The 15,715-nt window shown below is 39.8% G+C and overlaps 1 protein-coding gene across 1 annotated transcript in view; it reads right to left on the bottom strand.

The window, feature by feature from the left end:
* The window catches only part of LOC117493653 (glutamate receptor ionotropic, NMDA 2B), a 192,757-nt gene that overhangs the window by 47,970 nt on the left and 129,072 nt on the right, over window positions 1-15,715 (bottom strand). The window contains 1 exon segment of the mRNA XM_034144307.1: window positions 414-528. Coding sequence (XP_034000198.1) covers window positions 414-528 — 115 coding nt within the window.

Here is a 15,715-nt window from a genome sequence, read left to right as displayed (position 1 = left end):
CCACGTCTACTTCTTTATATACAGTTTATAATAAAAAAATGTCATGTAGAAATACTCTGTGTGCAGCAGAGTCAAACTGAAGGATGAATACGTAAAAATACTCATTAAATGATAAGTGGTATGGTATGTTATAGCTTCCTCAAACTTTTTAAAAATGAACACACAAGCATTTTTACTACCCCAGCGCTCTGGAGCCTGAGCTGCAGAGTGTTGCTCAAAGGCACCTTCACCCAGTAGATATCATCTAATCAGAGAAGTGCCTGTAAAGCTTTCGGCTTAAAATGCTTAAAAAGTGAAAATGGGATGATAAGAGATTCAGATAGACGGACAGATACTCGAGCACCAACCAGGAACTGTACTTACAGGATACAGCTGAATATGAGTACACACTTATTCACACACACACTGCTCACCCTCTCCCACTGCCTCTCCTTGTTGAGCAGAATGATGACTAGCTTGGGGTGCATCTGGTATCCGTCCTCGCTGAATGACAGATTACGCCCCTCGAACGTCACATTCATCAGGTACCTGCAGAGGGAAACATCCAGGAAAAAGACACTCATTCAGACATGTATCATTTCCTGGAAAAACCTCCATCAGTAACCACTCACACGCAATATTTTATTACTCTAAGATTCAAAGGTTTTATGTTCATATGCACAGCAGCTACAGTAGTTATTGCCATGAAAAGTCCCAGGCTCCTTATATGCAAACAGATGAAAACATCCATATCATGACTCAGTTTCCCAAACATTAGAGTTTAATGGTACGAGAAATCCTCTGATAAGCCACTATCTTCCCAGACAAACCTGCTGACATTACATAAATGCATCATCTGCCAGGAAACAGCTTTCGGCCAATGTCTGCGCCGGCTTTTCATAAATACATGAATATACATTAGTCATCAGCTGCTCTTCAGCTAAACAGCAGTGGTGGTTTTAAGATCATAACGAGGAGAATTCATTTCAGAAAATTATCGTATGTGCAATGCCTTGTATTGTTTTTAATGCTGCTGCAAAGCAAACATTTCCCAATATGGGATCAATAAAGTACTTCTTATCTTATCTTATCTTTCCAAACATCCACGGTTCAATGTGTCCAGCCCGAAAAACAGGCTAGGGGCTGTTTTTCAGGTTTCAGGCTCGAAAATGACATGCCCAAAACAAATGACTACAACTTAACTTCTAAAAGGGTTATATGAATAATTTCTTTTATCAAAGCAAGGTTACATCTGTGAGTTGGATGTAGAAGTGTCAGAATCAATATAGATTTTTCTCAGTCAGAGTAAATTCAGATGGAACATAGCAAAAAAAGGTAAATTCTTACCTCCGCCTAAATAAAAAACATTACTTATAGTGAAAACCACCCTTGAATGGTGGGATGGTAGACTAAAAGCTTTAGGAATCCAAACTATAACATATAATAAGTACCCTGTATCAAGATTGAGGCAAAACAAGTTAAATTTGACCTTTTTAGAGAAGTTTAGCAAAAAAGGTTCCAGGCGGAATTTGGGTACATCTGGTTCCATCAGTGCCATTTGACCTTTTTCAGGTACCAGACTATAAAAACTGTGTATTACATTGAATTATCACCATAGGTATTCATTCCATCCAAAGAAAAAAAAAAGAAAAGAAAAAAAATTAATAAAAAATTAATTTTTAATTTGTGAAAAAAAAAAGGACCCGCCGACGGGGTCTTTGGGGCTTAACAGGAAAGGAATGGTACGTCATTTTGGGAAATATTTTTGCTTGCTTTTTGGCGGAGAGTTAGATGGATTTAACTCTCAGATCTGTTCATTAGATATGAAGCTAAAGCTAGCAGCTGTTAGCTTAGCACAAAGCCTTGAAACACAAGAAGCAGATAGCTTGGCTTCAACTGTAGGAAAACCCACCACTAAATCTCCCAAACTGAAACAGTCTACCCTTTTTGTTTTATTTGTATAAGTGTAAAAACGTTTGGCTCACTTTTTACTGGGACTTGTGGTGAAATATTTGTTTGTCGTTAGCAGTTAGCAACTAGCTTAGATATGAAGAAGAAACACTGACTGGTTTCTACAGTTTTTGTTGAGACAATACAAAATATATATAGTAAAGTGAGCATTATACGTTCTTATTGGGATCTTTCTTTTACAGTTAAACAGAGCTAGGATAGCCATCGTTCCACTATATACATATACATACCATTTGTATGAGAGAAGGATTTGCTTATCTTTGTTATGGTATTTGTTTTCTTGCCCTCAAAGATCTACATTTGGAGTGTAAAGAAAATATCAAAAAAGATAAATTCACAAATTTGAGTCCCATTGACAAATCCCAAAGCGAGTTCTAGAGGGCGTTAAAATAATAATAACACGGCAGCTTCTCAGATCACTGTGTGTGTGTGTGTGTGTGTGTGTGTGTGTGTGTGTGTGTGTGTGTGTGTGTGTGTGTGTGTGTGTGTGTGAGTGTGTGTGTGTGTGTGCAAGCCAGTCTCACGGCATTTCGTGTTATAGTCACAACATTTAATCTATTGATTTGTGTTCACTAACACGATTTTCCCCTTTTTTTCGTGTCACACAGAATGATTTGAAAAGCAATGTATTTCTATTGGTAGTGTGTTTCGTGCCTGCAACACGTCTTTTTGTCCGGTCGGGTCTTGGAAGACTGGAAGCTGTGTGGTTCATAAAAACATGTTCTTACTCAATATTCAGGTGTAACTAAAGTCTGCTTTAAGGGTTATATATATTTCACATCATTAATCAGAATCTGCAAAGTAACTAAAATAAATGTTTTGGAAAGTCTGCCGTGGGTTTCGTTCCATTTCAAAGAGCTGTTTGACGCTCGGCGTAACCTTGGCGCACTGCCACTCCAACATCCAATCCCAGAGCTTGAAGATTAATCACGGGGTTTGTCAAGCAACGAGACTGTAGTCCCAAACGATAGCTGAGGATTATGGGTAGTGTAGTGTCTTCGGCCATCCTAAACTCCGAAATGTTTTTGGGATTTCATATCGCATTAACACCATATCCCAACGTGCATTGCGGCTAAAACATCCAATCACCGAGCTTAAACCATAGCTGAGGATCTTGGGTACTCAGTTTAGTGGGTGTGTATGGCAATGATGCTCGAAATGTTCCTTATAGGCCTATGTCTGTTTCCGGTTATTTTATTTTGAAATTCAGTTCCTGAGGAACGGCAAAAAAGCCAGAGATTATAGAATTAAACAAATAAATAAAAACAAGGATAATTGTGTGTTATTGTTGAGTAAATAACAGTGTGTTATTTAGAAAAGAATAACAAATTAGAAGGAAAAAAATATTTAAAAAATACAGATTTCAGTATTCTGAGGCTCTGAGCCCCAGTTTTTTTCCTCGTGGACGGCAAAAGAAGTCCGACATTATACGATTTAAAATAAAAACAATAATCGTGGCTTGATATTGAGTAAGAACATGTTTTCTATGAACCACACAGCTTCCAGTCTTCCAAGACCCGACCGGACAAAAAGACGTGTTGCAGGCACGAAACACACTACCAATAGAAATACATTGCTTTTAAAATCGTTCTGTGTGACACGAAAAAAAGGGGGAAATCGTGTTAGTGAACACGAATCAATAGATTAAATGTCGTGACTATAACACGAAATGCCGTGAGACTGGGTTGGTGTGTGTGTGTCTGCTTCCGTTTGTGTGGAGGAGAAAGAGAAAGCGACAGAGAGAAAGCAGCATTGTTTCTGTCAGGTAAAATCATTTCACCTTTCTTCAACTAAACACAGCAAACAGCAGACAAACACACGCACACACACACACACACACACACACACACACACACACACACACACACACACACACACACACACACACACACAAGACACGGACACACAAAGACACGGACACACAAAGACACGGACACACAAAGACACACACACACCACTGTATCCTCTTGCAGTGATTATGGTGAATGTGCGTGGGAGTGTGTAAGTGTGTGTATATGAGAACAGGAATGTTTAAGTCAGGTGAAGTCAATTCACTTCACTGTCATCCCACACACACACACACAGACACACACACACACACACACACACACACCACACACCACACACACACACACACACACACACACACACACACACACACACACACACACACACACACACACACACACACACACACACACACTTTACTCTCTCTCCTCTTCCCTCCCTCTGACTGTTTCCATGGAAACACTCTGCCTCATCATAACCCTGCACACCATATATATATATCTATGTATGTAGATGAATATATATATAAATAATAATAAAAAAGGCGTCTAAAGAACGGGACAGACATAAGATCACATGCATGTCCAGCAGAATCATTTTGTCTTGATCAGATCCTCTTAAACCATCCTCAGATGGTCACAATGATCAATCCCTCCAATATGGTGAATCATATCACAATAGCAGTGGGAAATAATGGCAATTAGTTGTTCTTGTAGCCCTAATCATTAAGTGTTGCCTTTAACCCAGTCTGCCAGTTGTGAATCTAATTTAAATGTAATTGTTTTTTGGGGTTTTAGTTTATCTAATTAAAATTGAATCTCTTTTTTAATATAGTAGAGACACAAGATACAAATAAAGAACTGGAAAGTATGATGAGAGTAAATGTCATACAACAAATAAACAAACATAATTATATAAAAAAGAACATTTCAATTTATTTTGAAGGAAAGAAATAGGACATCATCTTCTCAAACAAGACAGAATAAATAAATAATAATAATAATAGGTCTGCAGTTTGGTATGTATCCTGTGTACTCCATCAATTGTTATCTTTTCTGATTTTATATAAAGCGACTTTGAGCATTAGGAAAATCGCTATAAAAATCCATTGTATTATTATTATTATTATTATTATAATGTAGCAACTTCAGTATTTACTGTAACCACATTCCTGATTCTACTTCCTGTATTAAATATTGATGTTTCCAACAGGCTGTGTTGAGCGTCCGGCTGACCGTCCCGTAGAGATCTGGCTCTGATTCAAAGTGCACAGAATCTGCTGCATAAATCATGAGCCATTTGCAAAATGACATGACGCTGCTAACACCCCCCCCCCCAAACGCACTGAGCCATTGTTACGTGCAACAATGTGATGCCCCTATGTGTGTGTGTGTGTGTGTGTGTGTGTGTGTATATGTATGTGTGTGTTCCTGTATCCTGCACACGTTGTAACGGAGCGAAACACAAGCATATGTGTGTTGCCATGGCACCCACAACCACTGTGACATCCAAGCCAATCTGCTGGGTTGCTATGGAGACGGTAATCTCGCAGAGGGTGCAAGAGAGAGAGAGAGAGAGGGGGGGGGGGGGGGGGGGGGGGGGGTGGGTGATGGCATGTTACTATTACATTGCATCGCTCTGTTTTCTAGTCAAACTGGACACACATTTACCTGGGACATGTCTCCATGCTTTAATGTTCAAAAAGCTCTTTATTTCTCTCATACTGCCTGTGCTGCAGCACCTCTTTTCACCCTCTGTCTGAAACCAGAGCCCAGTCTGCTCTGATTGGTTAGCTGGCCGGCTCTGTTGTGATTGGTCAACCGCTTAGAGATGTCCCGCCCCTTAATCTATCACGTATAATGTGTTGGAGTGCTAGCCAATAGAAGCGTGATTGTAAAATAGTGATTTTAGCCTTTGCAGACCATTTACATGCACTAAATATATATATAACACAACGGAAAACCTCCAAAAAAGGGGCCTTTTTAATGTATTAATTTTAATTGTATCTCTTTTTGTTATTTATGCCCTTTAACCATATAGGTCTTTAAATTGCAAACATATTTTTTTAAAACAGCGCAAAACATCACTGGTTAAAGCACTCCAAAAAACAACAATTATTTGAGATTGTGACTGCTGCTCAGATTAATTGGCTTGAACACTATCCCTATAAACAGTGAGGGTTTATTCAGCATTTATTTGTACAGCTTTAAACATTTATAGCCCTTTTATTTCCATTCACAGGGGTGAACACAGTACATCCACATCTGGAATCGGCCCAGTCAGTCCTCTGATGGCTCGGAGAAAAACTGAAGACAGATTTCTTGCTTTCCTTTCCATGCCAGAGACACAAATAAACATGTAAACACAAATCTGCAGCCCCCACCAGCTGTCTCTACTGTATGTGTCATGAGACGGCATTAAGTAACGTTCACGCTAAGAATGCTAGTATGCACACATCCACCCACACACTTTATAAAGCCCTCTTACATGTCAGATTCCAGCGCATAGAATCTCACTGTATGTGCAGTAGGTGAATCTAAATTCAAAGAGCAGCAGCTGTTTGATATGTTACAATAAGATATGATACGACTATGATACAATATGTTACAATACGATATGATACGACTATGATACAATATGTTACAATAAGATATGATACGACTATGATACAATATGTTACAATAAGATATGATACGACTATGATACAATATGTTACAATACGATATGATACGACTATGATACAATATGTTACAATAAGATATGATACGACTATGATACAATATGTTACAATACGATATGATACGACTATGATACAATATGTTACAATAAGATATGATACAACTATGATACAATATGTTACAATACAATATGATACGACTATGACACAATATGTTACAATACGATATGATACGACTATGATACAATATGTTACAATAAGATATGATACGACTATGACACAATATGTTACAATACGATATGATACGACTATGATACAATATGTTACAATAAGATATGATACGACTACGATACGATATGTTACAATAAGATATGATATAATTGGATACATTACGATACGTTAAATATGATAAGATCTTATTAAATACGTTTTGATACAAATAAAAACATTGCAAAATTATTTTAAATCATTTTTTAAATAACTTAAATATTCATAGATGCTAATAATTTTTTTCAATTGGTATGATGATTATTAAACTAACTTGTTGGCTAGTTTAATTTATATCTAAATATCAATATATGTGCTAATGATAATCTATATGTGTACAGTTACTACAGCTGTAAAATAAATGTATTAAAGTAAAAAAAAGTTCCATTTTACCTTTTAATTTACTGAGTACTGAACGTCAGTAAATCTACCAAGTTACATTCAACGACAAGTGCCACACACACACAGTCACACACACACTCAGACAAACACACACACACACACACACACACACACACACACACACACACACAGACAAACACACACACACACTCAGACAAACACACACACACATGCCCTGACACAGATACGTTTTAGCGCATGTTCAGCTGTGAATAATGGAGGAGTTGTGTGAAATATTGATAAGTCAGTTTTAATAAATTAACCCTGACATGAATTAGTCATGAGTTACACTCCTTAGCAATTACTGCTGTGCAATGTCCTTATTGGCTCTTACAGAGGAGAGGATCTATATGGAGGATGATAACATGCCCCATATGGCAGATAGAGAGAATGTAAGTTGGAGTGGTGTGAATCAGATAGAGGTGTGAATCTGTTGCATGTACAGTACGTGTGTTTGCACATGAATGCATCTACAGTGTGTGTGTTCAGACGAGGGAAGTGAACGTGCAAACAGTGCAGTAAGTTGTGCTAATGGAAGAGAGCGTGAAGAAAACCTGGTTTATTTTTGACAAATGATGGACAGCACTTAAAGCGGCTCAATCATGCTCACTTTCAGGTGTATATCAGTATGTAGTGTCTCTACTTTAAAGAGTCCTCTCCTGCTGATGTTCAGGTGTATATCAGTATGTAGTGTCTCTACTTTAAAGAGTCCTCTCCTGCTGATGTTCAGGTGTATATCAGTATGTAGTGTCTCTACTTTAAAGAGTCCTCTCCTGCTGATGTTCAGGTGTATATCAGTATGTAGTGTCTCTACTTTAAAGAGTCCTCTCCTGCTGATGTTCAGGTGTATATCAGTATTTAGTGTCTCTACTTTAAAAGTGTCCTCTCCTGCTGATGTTCAGGTGTATATCAGTATGTAGTGTCTCTACTTAAAGAGTCCTCTCCTGCTGATGTTCAGGTGTATATCAGTATGTAGTGTCTCTACTTTAAAGAGTCCTCTCCTGCTGATGTTCAGGTGTATATCAGTATGTAGTGTCTCTACTTTAAAGAGTCCTCTCCTGCTGATGTTCAGGTGTATATCAGTATGTAGTGTATCTACTTTAAAGAGTCCTCTCCTGCTGATGTTCAGGTGTATATCAGTATGTAGTGTCTCTACTTTAAAGAGTCCTCTCCTGCTGATGTTCAGGTGTATATCAGTATGTAGTGTCTCTACTTTAAAGAGTCCTCTCCTGCTGATGTTCAGGTGTATATCAGTATGTAGTGTCTCTACTTTAAAGAGTCCTCTCCTGCTGATGTTCAGGTGTATATCAGTATGTAGTGTCTCTACTTTAAAGAGTCCTCTCCTGCTGATGTTCAGGTGTATATCAGTATTTAGTGTCTCTACTTTAAAGTGTCCTCTCCTGCTGATGTTCAGGTGTATATCAGTATGTAGTGTCTCTACTTTAAAGAGTCCTCTCCTGCTGATGTTCATGGTGTATATCAGTATGTAGTGTATCTACTTTAAAGAGTCCTCTCCTGCTGATGTTCAGGTGTATATCAGTATGTAGTGTCTCTACTTTAAAGAGTCCTCTCCTGCTGATGTTCAGGTGTATATCAGTATGTAGTGTCTCTACTTTAAAGAGTCCTCTCCTGCTGATGTTCAGGTGTATATCAGTATGTAGTGTCTCTACTTTAAAGAGTCCTCTCCTGCTGATGTTCAGGTGTATATCAGTATGTAGTGTCTCTACTTTAAAGAGTCCTCTCCTGCTGATGTTCAGGTGTATATCAGTATGTAGTGTCTCTACTTTAAAGAGTCCTCTCCTGCTGATGTTCAGGTGTATATCAGTATGTAGTGTCTCTCCTGGGACATGTCTCCATGCTTTAATGTTCAAAAAGCTCTTTATTTCTCTCATACTGTCTGTGCTGCAGCACCTCTTTTCACCCTCTGTCTGAAACCAGAGCCCAGTCTGCTCTGATTGGTTAATGCAGATTAATCCATATGATCCACAACAGTAAGGCTAGACCCGAGATTTCATTCATTTCATGGCATCTTATGACATTTATTTTTGTTTCAGTTTCTTGTAGAACTTAGAATAAATCCTTTCTAAACTTATTGTAAAATAATACAAATATTTGTTGTTGTTGTTATTATGATTTTTTAAATGTAATTATTATTATTGTATCTTTTTTAAATTGCTTCTTAAAACCCACCTCTTCTCCTTAGAGTTCAACACTTTGTAGATAATTGCCTGTATTGCATTTTAAATGGTCTATTGGTTTTACTAATATGACTGTTCTTATTTTATTCTTGTTTATTTTTACCAATTTATTTGTATTTTTACATATTTTATGGTTCATGAGCTGTGTGATTTGTATATGTTATGTATTTCTCTGCACAGCACTTTGGTCTGGAGGTTTTACGCCGCTTCACAAATAAAACTAGAGAACTGAATAAACCTGGCACAGTAGAAGAAGTTTAGTGACGGAGCAACAGTGATATAAAAATAAATAAAGAAGAGTGAAGAAAGAGGGCAGGAGCCTCCTGACCCAGATCCAATCAGACCCCGTCACACACACACACGCACACACACACACACACACACACACACACACACACACACACACACACACACACACACACACACACACACACACTCTGTTTAACGCCTCCCACTGGCCCATAAACACACACTCCAGTTTACACACTCAGACTGAAATAGCATCACAAACACCCAGGTGGAAACGCTGTCCGTAACGCTGGCACACACTCATCCTTTGGCTCAATAGGGTCAAAGCGCTGCTTTAGGAGTACACTAATGTTAGGAAAATATCACTGGTCACCGGCTTGAGCTTCAATCTCAGGATCCATGTATTTCTGATCCTCTCCAGAATGGAAGTAGTCATCACATACAGAGCATCAACTAGTTCCTGAACAGTGTCCTTCACATGCTGATATCCAAGAGAGGGAGTTACACAGTCACAAGATGGAGGAATAGAAAGCAGTATTCAATGTTTACTTCAGATTAGCTCCACGTCAGAAATGAGCATGCTTGTCATATGTCTATCTCCATAGAGGCTGAATCATCATGTTAATCACATAGCTATCATATGCCTCAAACAGTCCTGATGCTCACACACACACACACACACACAGAGTCTATTGAAGAGCCTCGCCGGGGCCACGGAAGTTCAAAAATGTCCACAGAGCTTAAAAGCACTTGACACCTTTCCAACTCTGAGCTGATTTGGAACCTGTCCACGTCTGGCAAGGTCAGGGCGGCCGTTGTCAAACTCATGATTCGAACACTGTTGTGTATTCCTCTCCCCCACCCCCCTCTCTTTGCTCTTCTTTCTGCTATCTTTATTTGTCAGGCCTTAGCTTGAATGTCACACTGCTGGCAACACTGGACTTCATTGACTTAGCGTCGCGTCCTCCTCTCGTGGTTTTCCGCTGAGTATTTTTAAGGAAATGCAAAGCAGAGAGGGATCGGCGCAAATGTATAACGGATTGAAAAGTCGACTAGATGGCCGTGACCGATTCTTCATCGTTCGACAGCAGACTGAAATGTAAAACCAGATGTGATTTACATATTTCTATGCATCCCCCGTTTGTTATCTGCAAACTACAAAGTCATGTGTGATCATCTCCATTAGTCACAACCCCGAGTATCAGACTGCTACACACAGCTGGAACACCACGCTGTGCTCAATGTGCTCCGGCATGTATGACGTACTCGCCTTAAGACCCGTGGTGAGGCTGTGGCTCCTAAACTATGGAACGCTCTGCTCGCAAACCTACGGTCCGCTGAGTCTGTAGACTCTTTTAAATGTCATTTAAAGACATTCCTGTTTGGGTAACTTGTGTGCTTTTATTCTATGTTTGTGTTTTTCAAAATGTATTGTGTTTTTAGCACTTCTTCATTCGTATGATGTTTTAATGCTTTGTCAAGCACTTTGTGACTATGTCTGTGAAAAGCGCTTTAAAAATAAATTGTACTTACTTACTTTTATGAGCGACGTGGCTTAAGAACCAGAGGGTCGCCGGTTCAAGCCCTTAAAGCTACCAACCACTGCAAAGGTGCCTATCAGTAAGTCACTGCTCCACGGTGTTTGCTTAGGTATTCAACCTTTGACACAGTTCATCATTTTCTCCTTTCCCACGGCATAGGTCTACGGCCTTGGGTATTGCTGCTATCTCTCTTAAGGAGGGGCAGCTTGGGCGCATTGTTGTTGCTTATGACCGAGCACAAGCTGCCATGAGATAGTTTATTGTTCAGGGACATCTAGAAGCCCTTCTTTTATCTGGAACGTAGGTTCCCTGGCGCACGTTCTCGACAGCTCTACATGTAGTGAGATTCAGGGTCCATATTTGTTTAGTCTCGCTGATGAAGAATGTTGATCATTACACTCTGAACTAGTTAGAACCTGGAGCTACAGGAGAGTTCTTCAGAATTGATTGTGGCATCTCAACCGTGTGGTCAACTCGTGGCCCGTGACATGTCTTGTGAATTCTCCGGCCGAAGCTCCAAATAAACCGTCAGTGTTTGCCATCAAAGCTCCAGCTCTCCTCGTGTCTCTCTGACTCCTGACTGCATTGCTTCAGAAGTTTCCCCCACACACGATGCTGTATATAATAGCTGCCCCCCAATCCTTATACTAAGATGTGTCAAATTCGTTGATGGTCTCCACAAGTGGGAAGATCCACCACTCGCCCTGAGCCCCTCCTTCGATGTTCTTGGTGTGTCTCTGTTTTAATTTGTTTAACTTTTTTATCCTCCTTTTATTATATCCATTCCTTAACGTGTTTGTTGTGTTGTCAACTGCTTTGTGGGAAAAAGTTCAATAAAAACAAGCACAGAATCAGGGGGCAGGCTCAGTCCAAATGGGCTTGAACTGGTTTCCACACGGACAAACAAAAACATCATCCTGTTGTGTAAATCAATCCAGAACGTTTGCAAGATGGGACTAAAATATGTGTAATTGGCCACATTTTTCTCAAGCATTGTTTTTGAAGTTTATTTAGATTTTTGGGGTTATGAAAACCTCCCTTAAAGGTGGGGTAGGTCATTTTGGAGAAACCAGATATTCATTGCTATCGGGATGTTCAGAGCATTCCATAGAATATAACAAAAAGTGTATCTCGAGCCGGTTTCTCAAACTTACCTACCCCACCTTTAAAGTCTTTTTGAGAGGCAGGGAGTCAGGTCATCCCGTAACCAATCCACATCACTTCCAAATGTATCTGATCATTTCCAATTGCAAAAGGCTTTATTTACAAGCTATCGCACGCCATTCTCCACCACTAAGTCACTAAGTAGACATTTTCCAAAAGAGCCTTTTGATCCAGCTGCTTCCCTTCCCTTTCCACTCGTCATGTCCTCATCCATTGATTCACTCAGCAGTAAAGCGTCTGGATAACGGGTCAAACATCCCAACAACCAACCAGCGCTTCATTCACTCTGCAGTTTATAGACTGAAGGCCAAACGCTAATCTGCTGATTGAACACTTGAAGACAAAGGTTATCACAGAACAGATTTAGTTAACGCAGCGAGGCGAAAGATCTCTGCAGAGCAAACTGATCTAATCACTAACATGGGTAAGTTGATTATAGGAGAGGAGAGGAGGGTAGAGGAGAGAGGAGAGGAGGGGAGAGGAGATGAGATGAGAGGAGAGGAGATGAGAGAGGAGATGAGAGGAGAGAGAGAGGAGAGGAGAGGAAAGGAGAGGAAATTAGTTGAAAGGAAAGGAGAAGAGAAGAGAAGGAAGAAGAGGACATTAAAGGAAAGGAGAAGAAAGGGAAGGGTAAGCAAGGAAAGGAAAGGAGAAAAGAGGAAAGGAAGAGGAAATGAAAGAAGAAGAGAGGAGAAGAGAAGAGAGGAAAGGAAAGGAGAACATTTTGTAGGCAAATGTTACTTACTACTCTGCAGATAATAATTTTTAAGTCCAAATATAAATCAACTGATTAATAATGATACGAAGTCATTAAATAAACCCCACCTTTACTTAGTGCGTTAATTAAGTGAGGCACAGCGCATTACTTTGAATACAATAATGTAATACAAATATGACTCTAAATGGGTCATACTTGAGTACAATATTGAATGAGTACTTGTAAGAGAGTATTTTCCCACTGCAGTATTACTACCTTTACATCAGTGGAACATCAGAGTACTTCTTGCACCTCAGGATGAAGCAGAGCCGTTTCAGACAGAAGAGAATCCAGTGGAACAAAGCGGAGCCGGTGTATAAAAGCAGACCAGAGGGGAACAAGTGAGAGAGGACAGAGAGGAACATGGCGGAGCGTCTTAGAGTAAAGAGACGAAGAAGAAACCACAGTAGGGTTGAGTAGAAGACGCCAGAAGAACAGGGGAATTGCATTCTGGGACAACAGCTGCTGCCATAAACTCCAGGTTATCTCAGAGCCGAACAAACAGACGAGTTGAAATGACATCTGAGGAGTTTATTGGAACGGACAACAAAGCGTTGAGTACAGGATGCAGTTAGACTCGGAGCATGAACGGAAACATGACACATCCAACAAGGTGTGTTTCTACAGGCTCTGTTTCTGCTGCAAGAGGGCGAATGTGCAAATTACTTTTTCTGTAATGGCTGATTGAAGTAAGCAAGGGAGTCTGTCTGTTTGGCGTTTTTTGGGGGCTTTTAACCAAGAAGATAAAATACAAAGAATTATACTTAAAACCGACTGAACTCAAATCGACACCAACAAAAAACAAAGCAGCAGGAGTATTTACAACCTTGTGCGTTTTTTCCAAATGTTAAAACGTATTCAGTTATATGTGTTACCCCCATATATAACACTTTACATACGATTTGGTTTAGCTGATGCTTGTATCCAAAGTGCATTCAACCATGAAGAAACTCGAAAGAAATAATCCTGCAGGTTCATTTCCTATCTATAAGCCCAACCAGATGTAGTGCTACTGCATTAGCTTCACATAGAGACAATCCCTTTGTAAGTGCTATACGTACAGAAGAGAGATTTAAGTGTCATTTTTCTTTTTTTAATGGCCAAGGATGAATCAAAACAGGCGATTTGTTTTTGTCTGCCACGGAAGATGTGTAGACTTTGATGCCTGACTTTCCATTTTGGGACCGGGATAGCAAATCTGATTGGCCGATCAAAAGCAAAGTGCCCTTGCGTGAGTGTATGGTTAACCATTCCTCTTATAGATAATGCTATTGGGAACTAGTCCCTTACAAACTCATCACATGTGGTCATCTCTCCAAAGGCATAATGGACATCAGTATTTCAAAACCAAGCTAAAATAGTGTATATATATGTCGACTTAATACAAGTGTGAGTCAGTGCGAGAATATGTATGTCTTTGTGAGCGCTGCTTTTCAAACCCTTTCATACCTATACACACATATGGCCTTCTCTTTAGCACAATGAAAACTACACACAGCTACATCTAACACATGCAGGGTGGCCGAGGGTATAAACGGCCCCTGAACGCATCACAATGCCGAGCTCTGCAGCGCGACAGGGGCCACTGTTCCTCGACTCAAACGCCATTGGGACCAATTAGGCATCGAGCAGAGCGACGCCGCGCTGCACAACCAGTTCAAAAGACCTGCTGCTGAGACGGACAGCTGGGGGGGGGGGGGGGTCTCCTGGAGGATGAGGGCATGAGAAGGGGTGTGTGTGTGTGTGTGTGTGTGTGTGTGTGTGTGTGTGTGTATGTGTGTGTGTGTAGGGTATTATTACAGAGGGGCGATGATCACAGTGCAAGGGATGAAAGGTGCATGTGTTTTGAGTGTGTGCCAGCATCTAGACACCAAAGCTGTTGTGCAGTGACACTACTGATGTGCAATATGTACTTTCTTTTACATTTTAACATTGTTATTACTGACTGAACAAAGCACATTCTGCTCAGTGTAGAAATACTATGGTACAAATAAAAAGTCTGGCTTCAAAATTGTTAAGCCTTTTAGTTCTGGCAATTGAATGTATGCCTCAACAATTATAAAAGTGGTGTTAATTTCTCAAAATGTTCCTGCTGAACCAGACGTGTATGTATCACTTATAGGAAGTCGATTTGGACCAAAGTGTGAGCTAAATGCAATTAATTATAATATCAGAAATGTTTGTTTGCCCCATTTTCTGACATATTCCAAAGTCCAATGGTAAACTCCCATTGGCTTTTTGTAGAGGAAGCGCTTGTGAAGCTAACTTCCCGAGTCAGCCGACAAAAATACATAATCACTGTACCCCTCAACACCTAGCCTTCAGAGATGGCAAAAGTACACACATCCTTTACTCAAGTAGAAGTACAGATACTCGTGTTTAAAAATACTCTGGTAAAAGTAGAAGTACTCACTAAACTTCTTTACTCAAGTAAAAGTAAAGAGGGCTTTGAAATGTACTGAAGTAAAAAGTACCCATAACTAGCAGCTGTTTTAAAGAGTACCTGACCTCCCTTTATATTAATAGAACAATAATGTCATTGTTAGCTAATGAATGTTTCCATGCTGAACAACGGCAACATGACAACGTTTTCATTGGTCCCTCTTCTTTAGAGAAGACCAGGAAATGATGGATACACGGATCGTGTTCAAATCAATAGGCACGCAATGACTCTAAATAATAATGATCACGCCACCAAACACACATTCAAACTAAAGGAACC

The sequence above is a fragment of the Trematomus bernacchii genome, unplaced genomic scaffold (genome assembly GCF_902827165.1).
Source record: "Trematomus bernacchii unplaced genomic scaffold, fTreBer1.1, whole genome shotgun sequence".
NCBI classification, from domain to species: Eukaryota; Metazoa; Chordata; class Actinopteri; order Perciformes; family Nototheniidae; genus Trematomus; species Trematomus bernacchii.
The sequence above is the reverse complement of the archived record's forward strand: the minus strand, read 5'-3'. Positions and strand labels throughout refer to the sequence as shown.